This window comes from Dipodomys ordii, unplaced genomic scaffold (assembly GCF_000151885.1).
Source record: "Dipodomys ordii isolate 6190 unplaced genomic scaffold, Dord_2.0 Scaffold28, whole genome shotgun sequence".
In the NCBI taxonomy this organism is placed as follows: domain Eukaryota; kingdom Metazoa; phylum Chordata; class Mammalia; order Rodentia; family Heteromyidae; genus Dipodomys; species Dipodomys ordii.
Window position 1 is genome coordinate 11,166,943 of NW_012267244.1, and position 13,177 is coordinate 11,180,119.

A 13,177-nucleotide genomic window follows, 5' to 3' on the forward strand; every position below is an offset into this window, starting at 1 on the left:
TTATTTTGATCAGTGTTTTTTTTAAATCATTCTGTCATAGGTCTTTATGAAGTTTTGTAATATAAACAGGAAAATAGCTTTCTGGTATTTAGTTTGTTCTGTTTACATATAATTTGAGCTTTAGAGGATTTTCTCATTGTGAGTTATACTGACCATAGATTTTGATCTTTTTTTTTGAGATTTGTAGTGAGACATTGGGATTCAGATTTACTTAACGTTGTCTACCCAATATTTAAATGAGCAATATTTTAATTATGTATCTAAATTAATAATGTTTTCTGATCTTTTTATTGCTTTTGTGATTGTAATTCTTTGTAGAAAGGTTACATTTTGATATCTACATAGATATTTATGCATGTTACTTTACTAAAGTTAACTTTTATTAAAACTATATTAATTATTAAAATGATCTTTTTGTTGGTCACATGTACACTTTCATTGAAAGCAGGTATATTTAGGATAAGAATAGCCTTGGCATGTATAATCAGTAATCATTTATAATCAGTAATCACAGGTTATTTTTTAAATTTCTCAAACTAATCAGGTTGAGTGTATTTCCACATTTTAAGAAGTGATTTATTTTCTGTTACCCAGAGTTTCTTGAGATCATTATGATAATGATGTCATTGATGACAAATGTAAATTAAAAAATGTTAATCTATTAAAAGATTTCTTTTTTGTACTGATTTTTCTGAGACATACCTTCCTAAGGAAGGTTGTAAAATTTTATTATAGTGAAAATTATTAGAGTTATTTTATGTATTAAAGTGATCTTTTTTTTTTTTTTTTTGTCGGTCATGGGGCTTGAACTCGGCCTGAGCACTGTTCCTCAGCTCTTCCCATAGGGCCACTTTTGTTTTTCTGGTGGTTTATTGGAGATAAGAGTTTCACAGCTTTTCCTGCCCGGGCTGGCTTTGAACCGAGATCCTCAGATCTCAGCCTTCCTGAGTAGCTGGGATTACAGGTGTGAGCCACCAGAAGCATCCAACTTTAAAGTGATCTTTTTATTAGTCACATGTATAACTTTATTGAAGACAGATAGATTTCTCTCATTTGTAAGCTCATTTATGAATTTTTTATATTTCTAACTCTTGTTTTTCTTAAAAATATGGAAACTCACATTTTTTGAAAATTACATAAGCAGACTTTTACAGATTTATGATGCCTCAAAGACAGCGTGGTATTTGTTTCCTTGCCCTTTCAGGTTAACTGAAAATATTGTTTGAGAGTATCTAAATTTCTCATAGAAAACAATTTCTTAAGATGACAAATTATTAGTGCTTACTGAAAACTGTACAGACTGAAAAACTTGAATGGAATGTTTATATATTTTTATGATAGAAAGTTTCCTATCCTTAGTTTTAGCTACAAAATTATGCTTAATGAATTGATAGGTAGTTTATAACTAAAATGTAGGGTAAGACACCATTTTATAAGTTATTGATTTAATGTTGGTAAAAGCCTCAGTGTATGGCAAAGAAAACACACCCCTGAATTTGTGCAGATGTTTTATTGTGATAGATCTATTATTCAGCTATTAGAAGATAAATGACTGATCTTTCCTATATTCCATGCCTCGAGAAAATTGAAATAAGAAGGGGAATATCATTTGAGCTGTATGATTAGGGCAGGTTGGATGGCCATTAATTTAAGGAAGAAAATCTTGGCAGCATTGGGCAACTTACACCATATTATCAATCAAACCTTGATGCACTTCTTGTGATGACCCAGCATTCTCAGGTTTTTGCAGTGTTAATTAGAATTCATGACAAAATAGATGCAAGGAAACGTTTTGTACCCTTCATAATTTTATAGAAAATTTATTGTTATTAGAGGAACCATTTGCTTAGTGTGATTTTTTTCATTACCAGCTTGTCAACTAGCATAGATAATCTAGAGAAAATATGAACTCTATAGATAGGGTGTCACTTTTGTTGATGGTTCATGTAGTTTACCTTGGAGCACAGCTAATGGCTGAAGTTCATAGCAACAGCACAGAAAAACATGGCAACCAAGGGGAGATAAATGAACCATGCTTATTGCTTTAATATAAAAAATACATAAATGGAAAACTGCATTTGAATTTGATGAGCTCATTGCTAGATTTGTTGGAGTGATTTATTTTTCCCCTTATATGAAAAGCTACTATTGACATAGTGAAATGGAAATTAACTGTCTGTTTTTTGGAAACCAATATTTTTGGTGTTAAAATCTGAGTAGATCATTTTATTTTAATTCTGAATGTTTTATAGAATATTGAACATTTAATAGACCAATATTATCAATTCTTCTGTTAGTGGTTAGCTTAGAGTCAGATTGTTTCAAAACATTATAAAATGAATTAAGTATCTAAAATGGTCAGTTTTATTGTGTGAAAGTGCTCTCTATAATCTATTAGTTTTAGTGTTTCCTTAGGCCTTATTTGTACTTAAGTAGCTATTTTGTTTTTTGAATATTTTATTAATGCTTTGCAGTTGTGTACTTAAAGTTCTTGGTTTAATAGGTTTAATAAATTTAATATGTAGTAATTGGCTTTCAATTTAATTTTTTGCTATCTACACATTTGGTAGAAGTTAATTCCTACGTGTAGAAGGAAAAAAACCTTGATTTTTAGATAGTACCTTTATAATTTAAATTCTAGTTCAATTGAGTAAGTTATTCTTAGTGGTTCCTGATTTTTGTATTTTAACAATCATTATCCATTGATATAATTAAATATGAGTCTTAGATTGATATATATATATATATATATATATATAATATTAAAACAAATAGTAACTTATTCTGTAGTTTGGTGTCAAACTTGGTTGTTTTAAAAGATTTAACATTATATTCTTTTCAGTCTTATAGAAATGATTATTACAGAACATTATTTCTGAAGTTTTGTAGAAGACATCAAATGTGAAGTTGAAAACGTGTACTTAACTTCCTTTTCGTATCAATAACAAATGGAAAATTATTCGTGTAATACATTTTTATTTAGTTCACACAAATAATCAATTCTTTGTTTTTTCGATTGAGGTGCATACATGCTGGGACCAGCAGGCACCAGTACTTGGGCAGGGCTGGAGTCAATAAATGCAGCTTCACGTTTATACTGATTGGTAATTCATAAAATCCCCACAGGACCTGAAACTTGTTTAGCATAATAGCAAGTCTATATTCTGAGCTGTTTTCTTCCAGTTGTATTGTTGGTTGCATATTAATAAACTAAATGTCAGCCAAGTAGAAGAGACAAACACTCAAAATATGAATATCATTGTATCTAATATTTTTCAAAAAGTACCATTTCAGTAAGTTGTATTTCGATTTAATTGCTTATTTTAAGCCATTGGGGAAATTTTAGACACTAAAATGAAGATCCCTAGTGTTCAGACAGAGTATGATATTAATTTGTTTTTTCAGAACTGTATTATATTGTTGGCTAACTGTATAATATACATCAGCAATATAGATATGTATACATATATAAAAGCATTTGTACATTAAATATTCTGTTTATTTTGTATCTTAATACTAAATTTATCTTAGATTTATAAAAGCATGATAATCCAAAGATTAGTGTTTAAGGTTCACTAATTGGTTTTGGGGAAAGCCACTTTTTGTTGGTAATATATTATTCCAGTTTACACAGTGTTATACAAGTAATATTGATATACCCAAATTTCAGTCAGCATGTTTTCTATGAAAATAAATTATATTGGTGAAAGCACATTGATTAAGATATGTGAGATTTGGAGGAGTTTTTATACTAAAAATATTTATGAATTTGTTTTATAATAAAAATTCATATTGTCATTTTCATTTTAAACTGACACAATGTGATCTTTGTTATTGCCTTGTTTTTCTAAATATTGTTACAAACTAAGAAAAGAATCTGAAAATTTAGGTAACCTTTGAAAAGAATAATGAGTGTTTAATCCATGTGTAAATAATTTATTTCAATTTCTCTTGATAAAATAAAAAATCATAATCTTTTTTCAAGAAAGGATTTGTTTTCCAGATAAGTTACAAGTATTAAAATTATTGAGGTCATGTTACTGTAAAATTTATATTCATACATAAGCATCTGTTTTAATTGCATGGCTAAGTACTTTATCGATTATCATAGCACTGTTTATATCACTGTAACACCTGAGTTGGGTCTTTGATGGGCAAAAAATATTTTTTAACAAGTTACTATTTCTTTCTTTTATAGTTGGTAGCTGGCAGTGTTGTGATGGCTTTTGAAGAAGTATGTCCTGATAGAATAGATCTGATTCACAAGAATTACCGCAAACTATGTAACTTACTGGTGGATGTAGAAGAGTGGGGACAGGTTGTCATAATCCATATGCTAACTCGCTATGCTCGTACACAGTTTGTCAGTCCTTGGAAGGAGGTAAGTGCTGAATAATCTTCCTCTTAAAACATACAATGAATTGATAATTTTTGTAAAGTGTGTACAACAAATTTAGAATAATGTGAAATATAGAAAGTTACATGTTTTATGAGGACTTAGTTTTTCTTTTTTTTTTTTTAACAAAAGGAAACCAAAATAAAAATGCAAGAATTTGTTCATTGCTTGGTAGTGATTGTACATAATGTCTGTATGTAAGATTGTATATAATGCATTGTATGTAAGATTTAGTACATAAACTTTTAGTGTGATACCTGGTAAAAGGCCCTTAGGATACAATACTTACAGTGACATTGTCAATCTACAAATTTTTGTTGTTGTTTCAAGTTACCTGCACATCATTGAGCACCAGCTATTTCAGGTACTATTGTCAATTTGGTGGGCTGTGGGACTAAAATATAAATTACCCAAAAGATAATTCTTGGTTTCATAGATGAATATTGTTAAATTTTAAAACTGGTCTGAATTTTATATTTCTAAAACAATTGTATTTTTCTTTTCATTTATACTTGGTAGTATTTTAGTAAGATTAATATATATGCCTTAAAGTGAAGGTGTTTTCTTTGGCAGATGAACATTTTAGAAAATTTTAATTTTTTTTCATATTTTGTAATTGAACCCATTTATATGTGTATGTATTTCAGAATGAAATGTAAATTTTGACTTTGTGTAAAAAAATTCTTTTTTAGAATATATTTTTATTTTCTTAAATTTTTTTATTGTAAAGGTGATATAGAGAGGGGTTACAGTTACACCAGAAATTCTTAACTATTACAAGATAGCACACTCATCTTTTGGTGTCTTTTTAAAATGTAGTATTCTAAACTTTAAAATGAGTTGTGTAAAAAGTAAAATTTCAATTATATTAAGATGATTTATTTTCAAACTAACAGGCTTTCGTGCTCAGTACATCTCTTTTGTTAAATTGAAAAATAAGGTGAGAAAAAGTGCATAAAATTGGGGAAAAAAACCTTTCATAATATATGCTTCAGGTGACACATCAAGCTTGGAAATAATCAGGAAAGGTTTCATTGCTTTTATCATATTGACTTAATATTTGCCACCATTAAACACATTTAGCATGTCTTCCCTCTTAATTTTTATGTAACTATTTTGGATTATATATGGTAGATTTAGCTTTGGAAGTTGGTAAACTGAATCACAAGCTAGATTTGATCATAGCTGGAAGGAACTGAGAAGTATGAGCCCTTTATATCTCCTTTCTGATTCATATGTGATGCTAAAATACATGCTGTGTAGAAAAGAATGGCTAGAATTATTACAAAATAGAAAGACAAGGTGAAACAGTACTTTAGAGAGCCTGGGCTGAGTTGTTGTCATCTTTTTACCACCAGTGCTTGAGTGTGTTGTTCATGAAATCAGTGGAAAAGAAATACTTCCATTTTAGCACATCATTCCCTTTCATGTACAAGCAAAGTCACTCACTACAAATGCTATATGAATATCACTTTATCACAAATTTAGAGTCATTTTACCTTGAAGAAAAACAATTTGCTAGTGTGGGAAAGCAGTGACACTAAAATAATATACTATCTTAAAATTTATTTGAAATTAAAAGTTAATTATCAGACTAAATTAAAGTGAATTTAACAATTTCTTTTTCCAGTGCAAGGAAATGTGACAAATAATACTGTAATACTTAACACATTATTTCTTAGCATCGGTTATTGAACTCAGAGCCTTATATATACAGCATGAAGGTTCTATCACTTGAGCCACAACACTTGAGCCCTTTTGTTTATATTTCGATTTTTAAATAAAGTCTTGCCAGCTTTTCTAGGGCTGGCCTTGAACTTTCAGTACTCCTGCCTCCGTCTCCCAAGTAACTGGAATTACAGATGTTAACCACCTTACTCTGCTATTTTGTCACACATTCTTGCTCATGTTATTTGAGATTGTGAGTTTTTTGAAAGTTTTTTTTTGTGGTACTGGAGTGTGCACTTAGGGCTCCCTGCTTGGGTAGGTAAGCACATTTTTAGCCACATCCTCAGCCTCTTTTGCTTTAATTAACTTTTGGATAAGGTCTCACATTTTATTGACGGCGCAGGCCTCCAACCACAATTCTACTTATGTCACTGCCTACCTGGGATCATAGGCATGGGCCACCATACCCAGGATTTTACTGACTGAGATATGGAAATGGGAAGATCTCAAGAAGTTTGTGCCTGGGCTGGATCCTCCACTTCCCACTGGATCTCCACTTCCCAAGTAACTGGAATTACAGGAGTACACACCCCTACTCAGACTATAGATAGATTTTTCATACCTATTTAACAGATCAAGAAACCGAGGCATGCAGACTTTTTGGGATGGTATGAGGTTTGAACTCAAGAGATTTGTATTTGCTAGGTGAGTGATCTAATCCTTGAACCACATACTCCCAATTCCAAAGGCATAACAATTTTGCTAATTAAGATAATATTGCTTATTCAATTTGAAGCCAGAAACAGTTACCTGATAGTCAGGGCAGCATTCTTCCCTTTATATAGTACCTCAGAATGTTTAAACTTAAAATGTTTTTTGTTATTTTAATAAGTTTTTGTGTTTGCTTATTGTGTTTCTTTCAAAACAAACTTCAGAGCCCAAGTCTACAATGCTCATACATTGCAATTAGACAAGAACTATAATTAAATTTGCTTTTCAAAGAGAAAGATCATGTTTCTCTTGGAATTTTCAAAAAATGTTTGTTTATGTTGATATGCTTGAAGGGTAGCAAAGTAGTTTCTTTGAGGAATTGAAAATTAGTAGCAGTACTCTTTGAGATGAGCTGATATATATGCTTTTGTCAATAAGTTCTCAAATGAACATATCATATACAAACAAGCTTCTTCAGGGCAGAAGAGATTTTTAATTTAGTTTATTTGCATCATTATAGATTAGTATTTAGGCTGTTTATATGTAAATGTATGATTTGAGGAACAATTAAGTGTTGACAAAGTAGATAGCAGTCATATCAATTGCAGTACATTTTCCATAATTTTTCTAACTGACATCTTTGATGATGAATAGTGGATGCCAAGTCAAAGCCGATTATCCTCTGCACTAGGAATTCATGGGGCTGTCAGGGAGAAGACCGATTGACTTTAAATTTACATATTAATGAGAAGATTTGTTAAGAGGGTGCTTGACTATAGAAAATAACAGTGTATTTATAGGGCACGACATTTTATAAATAAAGCTGATGCAGGAAAATGGAAATTAAACCTTTTAGGTTAATAAATTCAAGAGACTGACAGAATGCACATTTGCATTTTTATTTTTTAAAATTTACCTTACTATTTGCAGTCTTTGTCGGGTTATTTCTTATTCCAGGTCAAGTTTTGTATTATTTTTCAAGGATGTAAAATTACTTATTTTCTTTTTTTAAGAGTATTATGGGCATACGTACAAACACTGAAGTTGCTTTTGTAAAAATAACGGAGCTTGGAAAATAAACATAAAACAAAGTAAATTATTTGTTTATTTATCTTATTGTTTGTACAAAAGGACTGCAATTCCTTAAATCAGGTTATGAGCCCAATGCTTCTTGGTTAGTGTTAGCCCTTCAAAACAAAGTAAATTTTAAGAGAGGAAAAAAACCAGACCTTCCTACCCTCAACTCCAAACCCTGTTCTGGCATTAGTTATAAACAGGAATAAAATTGACTTTGGTCCTGACAAGAATGGATTTAATATTACAAATTTAGTTCTTTGATATTGATCTGGAAGATAGCAGTTTTCCAAGAATTTCCATAGTATTTTGGAACTTTAAACATTGTTGCTTTTTAGAATATGCATCCATTTAATAAAGTTCTGGTGGTAATAGTCATGCCACTTGAAATTTGAGTAATTAATTTACTTATGTATTTGGTCTTCTATTTTTTTGTGCCAATCGTGGTACTTAAACTCTGACACCATCCCTGGGTTTTTTTGCTCAAGGCTAGCACTCTATCAGTTGAGCTACAGCTCCACTTCCAGCATTTTGGTAGTTCTGTTGGAGTCTCATGGACTTTCTTAACTAGGCTGGTTTTGAACCTCAATCCTCAGATCTCAGCCTCCTGAGTAGCTAGGATTATAGGTATGAGCCACTGTCATCAGGGTTTTTGTCTCTTTTAATGTTTCTTTTTGTCTCTTTTTATAAAACTGTATGTAGGTTTAACAAAGGTCAAAATTTAGATTTGTTTACATTTTTAATAAGCCCACAAATTGTTTTGGAGGTAGTTAGAAAATAGCTAATTCAAATGCAAAATTGATTTATATAGTTCTTGATAAACAATTTTTTATAAGTTAAAAGGTGTTCCAAGGAAGTGTTTCATGGCCTCCACATCCAGGTTTTGACTTAAATTGGAGATTATCAACTTTTAGTTTTCTTTGCAGGCTAATTTATTTTTCCTTTAAAAATTGTATTATATTTTATAAATAGACTACTAGCAGATTTGACCATCTTGTGGAACCACTTAAAACCAAAATGCTGAGGAATTATAATAGAATCTGCTCATTTGTGTAAACAAAATCAGTTTGTATTCTTTCTTGCAGGCACCTGTTGACAAAGAGTTTAGGATTCATGAGCTGATATTAAAAGTCTTTTCCTCTCCTTGATTAGAAAGCACTTAACTTAAGAAACTCCTTATTCTTTGTGTTCATCATTTGTTCTTGATTGCAGTTTTAAAAACTCATCAAATTCCTTTTTACGAAGTTATTTTTAATATTTTTCAAGTAGTATGAACATGGAATTTTTAAAGTTCAATAATATGACAAGACTTATTTTTCTGTTGCAGTCTTCTCCATGCTGGAAGTTAGCTCCTTGAAATTCTTTCAGCTTTTATGTGTTTGTGTTTATGTAGTTTCTCTATTTATAGATAATAAACAATATTACTGATTTATTTATTTTCTGCTTTAGCAAGTTCAGATATTATATATTAATTTCCTCTTATAGAAATAGAAAACTATGTGTTCTTTTCTGTGGTTCTGGTTCCATCTTCACTTTTTCTTCAACCTAACCAGTCTCTTGTGCTGCTTATAGTACAGTCCTCCTGTGTTTGAAATTTTCAATTTTCTTCAAGCGAAAATATGTTGATTTGATCTTTTTTGCTTTTTTGTCAGTACTTGAGTTTTGAGCCCAGGGCTTTGTACTTACCAGATAGAATCTGTACCTCTTAAACCTATCCCTGTCTTCCTAGCTCCTCCATTTTTATTCAAGAATGTTTGTTTGCTCAAAATACACTTAAACTTTTTCTTTCTACAATTTTAACATTTACTTTAATATGTCATTTCATCTTGTTCTGTTCTCCATTTTTTTTTTCATCAGAAGTTAATTGCAATCATTGTTTCTTTGTATGTAATTTTTTTTTTTTTTTGGTCCGGTCGTGGGGCCTGAACTCTGGGCCTGGGAACTGTCCCTCAGCTCTTCAGCTCAAGGCTAGCTCTCTATCACTTGAGCCACAGTGCCACTTCCAGCTTTTTTCTTTTTTGCTTATGTGGTGCTGAGGAATCGAACCCAGGGCCTCACGCATGTAAGGCAAGTGCTCTACCACTGAACCACCTTCCCAGCCCCAATTTTTTTTTTTTGTATGTGTGTACCAGTGTTGGGGCTTGAACTCAGGGCTTGGGTACCATTCCTGAGATTTTTCATTCACAGCTAGTGCTATACCACTTGAGCCACAGCTCCACTGTGGCTTTTTGGTGGTTAATTGGAGATAAGAAACACATAGATTTTCCTGCTCAGGCTGGATTTGAACCATGATCCTCAGATCTCAGCCTCCTCAGTAGCTAGGATTTATAGGTGTGAGCTACCACTGCCTGGCTTATATGTTTTTTATATTGTTTTACTTTTACAATTCTGTTTTGATCTCAGAATTTGGCTTGATCTGTATTTGTCTACTTTTCTTTCTATTTGTCTTGGTTGGGGGTTTGATTAGTTTTTCTGGATGTGTAACTTTTCTTCGTGTTAAAATACCTAGTGTATTTAAAATTGTTGTTTTGTCAGGTATTTGTCCTGCCTCATTACTCTTTCTTCTTATTTTGTGACTTAGTTATAAGTGTTCATTTGTCTGTGAGACTACTCTTTTTTTTCCTCCCAGGTTTTTTCTTCAGTGTTCTGATTAAATAATTGTCTATTAGTCTCCATTCAAGTTTTTTGACTGTTTTGCAGCCTTCCTTTATCTGTTAAACCCTTCCAGGATAGTTTTATTTTAAACATGGTGTTTTTTAGCCAACTCTAGAATTTTAGTTTGTTTCTTTCATATAGTATCTTTTCCTCTTTATGACTCTCTTCCATTTATTCAGTATATATCTGCCTTTAATATTTTGGCTGTCCATTCCATTCAGTAGCTGCTTTTTAATTCCTGTCTAGTAATTGCTTCTTGTGTTTTTTGTTTTGTTTTGGTTGGTCTTGGGGCTTGAACTCTGGGCCTGGGCGCTCGCCCTGAGGTTTTCAGCTCAAGTCTAGCCCTCTATCACTTATTTGAGCCACAGCGCTACTTCCGGTTTTCTGGTGGTTAATTGGAGATAAAAGTCTCATGGACTTTCCTGCTTGGGCTGGCTTTGAACCATGATCCTTAGATCTCAGTCTCCTGAGTAGCTAGGATTACAGATGTGAACCACTGGTGCCCAGCTTTTTGGGTTGTGTTAAGGTTACTTCCTGATGCTTTCCCCCCCTCTTGAGGACTGTTCATTTTATATTCTTGCTCATGTCCACTAATTTAAAAAACAATATTCAAGATACTATCAGTCACATAAACTATGTTATATTCTTCTGAAATGTATTGATAACGGTTGTGTCAGATATTTTACAGAGTAAATAGAATCTCAATTTTATTTAATTTTGGTTAATACTTTTTCCTAGGCCCTCTAGGCTCTTCCTTACATATGCATAATTTATTGGTCAGCTAAGGATTCAGTAACCAATGTTGGGTATTTATCTACATTTCCAGGGAGGTTACCCATCTGTGGTTTGCATACCCTTCTGTAATTTTTCCCTAATCGTTTTTTTCTGGAGGAGGGGTAAAATCCAGAAGCTTGAACTCGGGTCCTTGCACTTGATAGGCAGGTGTCCTACCACTTGAGCCATACCTCCAACCCCAATTTTCAACAATTAAGAGGCTTGTGTGTGCCTGTGAGTATCTCTAAACAAATTTTATTAGACTAGAAACACTAAAGCTAAGGGAATTTTCAAGAAGAGTCTTAGATTTCAGAAGAACATATGCTGTACTTACGCTGTGTATCCTAATTGTTGTAATGGTTTGTTTTTTTAATCCGTTTACAATGCAGTATGCTTTTTTTTTTTTTTTTTTTGGTCATGGGACTTGAACTCTGGGCCTAGGCATTAGCCCTGAGCTCTTCAGCTCAAGGCGAGCATATTACCACTTTAGCCACAATGCCACTTCTGGTTTACTGGTGGTTAATTGGAGGTAAGAGTCTCATGGACTTTCCTGTCCCGGCTGGCTCTGAACTACGATCCTCATATCTCTGAAGTAGCTAGGATTACAAGCTTGAGAGACCGGCACACGGCTGCAGTGTAATTTTAATACTCTAAAAGGTATCTAGTCAGTGGAGAATGACTGTTTATTGTAGGGTGACTTTTAAATTTATAAGTGACCAATAGTCCTTTTATTCTCATTTATCAGGAAGTACTTCAGGCTGTGTCACCATTGTTGATTCAATCCAATTTATAAAATTTGTTCTGAAAACTTTCACTTTAGAAAAAATTCAGCTCAGATGGGTGCTGGTAGACCACACCTGTGATCCTATCTACTTAGGAAGTTGATAACTGAGGATCGTGGTTCAAAGCCAGCTCCGGCAGGAAAGTGTACAAGACTCTTTATCCCTAATTAACTACCAAAAAAGTTGGAAGTAGAGCTGTGGTTCAACTAGTAAAGTGATAGCCTTGAGCAAAATGGCTCAGGAATAGAGCACAAGACCAGGACTAAAAGAAAAGCTCATAATGACCTTTGTGAAATGTTTCATGGAACTCTATTATTCATGTTTTCTTATATAATATATGTAAAACTATTTTTTGTATGGAAGAACATTTTGGAAATTTTATCTATTAAAATCCATGTAAGTATTAGTGTGAGGCTCATAATAACCTTATGTTGTAGTAGTAGTTGTTATCCCTGGTTAGTAGTTAATTTGACATGCTGATTATTTACAATTTGATCACTTCTAGCCATGTTATTAGAGTTAATAATTTGGGGCCAGACTTGACCTTTTTTAATACTTAATTTAGCTGTCGGTTGGTTTTTCTTCCTATAGGCACTAGAAATCTCAAGTAATTTGCTATTATAAATAATTGCTTATCGAATTAGATGCTATATTAGATGCTTTATTCAGAGTTTAGTAATATTGAATATATGTGTGTATGTATTTGTGAATGTGTTATTTAATCTTCAAAATAATATATTAAAATTATTGCATGGCCTTTTTTTATTTTGAACTGACTTGGAATATAAAATATCTTAGAGAGTTTATACTAGTACTCTCATTTTCTGTGTCCTAAATTCCCTGAGTTCAGCCCCATTTATGCATTTCTTATAATTTAAGAAATTGTCATTTGAAATTATATTACTGCTTTGTGTCATTTTGTGTTCCTTTAATTTCCTTTAAGGAAATTAAATTCTCTTGGGATTCCAAGAGAAACAGTATGTTAGTCCATATTTTCTTCCAATATTTTGTTTGTCTATTGTTTTTTTTTAAATTTAATTTTATTTTATTTGTGAACATACTGTACAGAGGGGTTACAATTACATGGGCAGGATAATGCGTACATTTCTTACCAAGC

General features: G+C 32.1%; 1 protein-coding gene across 1 annotated transcript in view; it reads left to right on the top strand.

The window, feature by feature from the left end:
* Window positions 1-13,177, top strand: part of Ap3b1 (adaptor-related protein complex 3, beta 1 subunit) — a 245,036-nt gene that overhangs the window by 55,030 nt on the left and 176,829 nt on the right. The window contains exon 7 of the mRNA XM_013015820.1: window positions 4,199-4,381. Within this exon, the coding sequence (XP_012871274.1) occupies window positions 4,199-4,381 (183 nt within the window). The remainder of the gene's footprint in view (window positions 1-4,198; window positions 4,382-13,177) is intronic.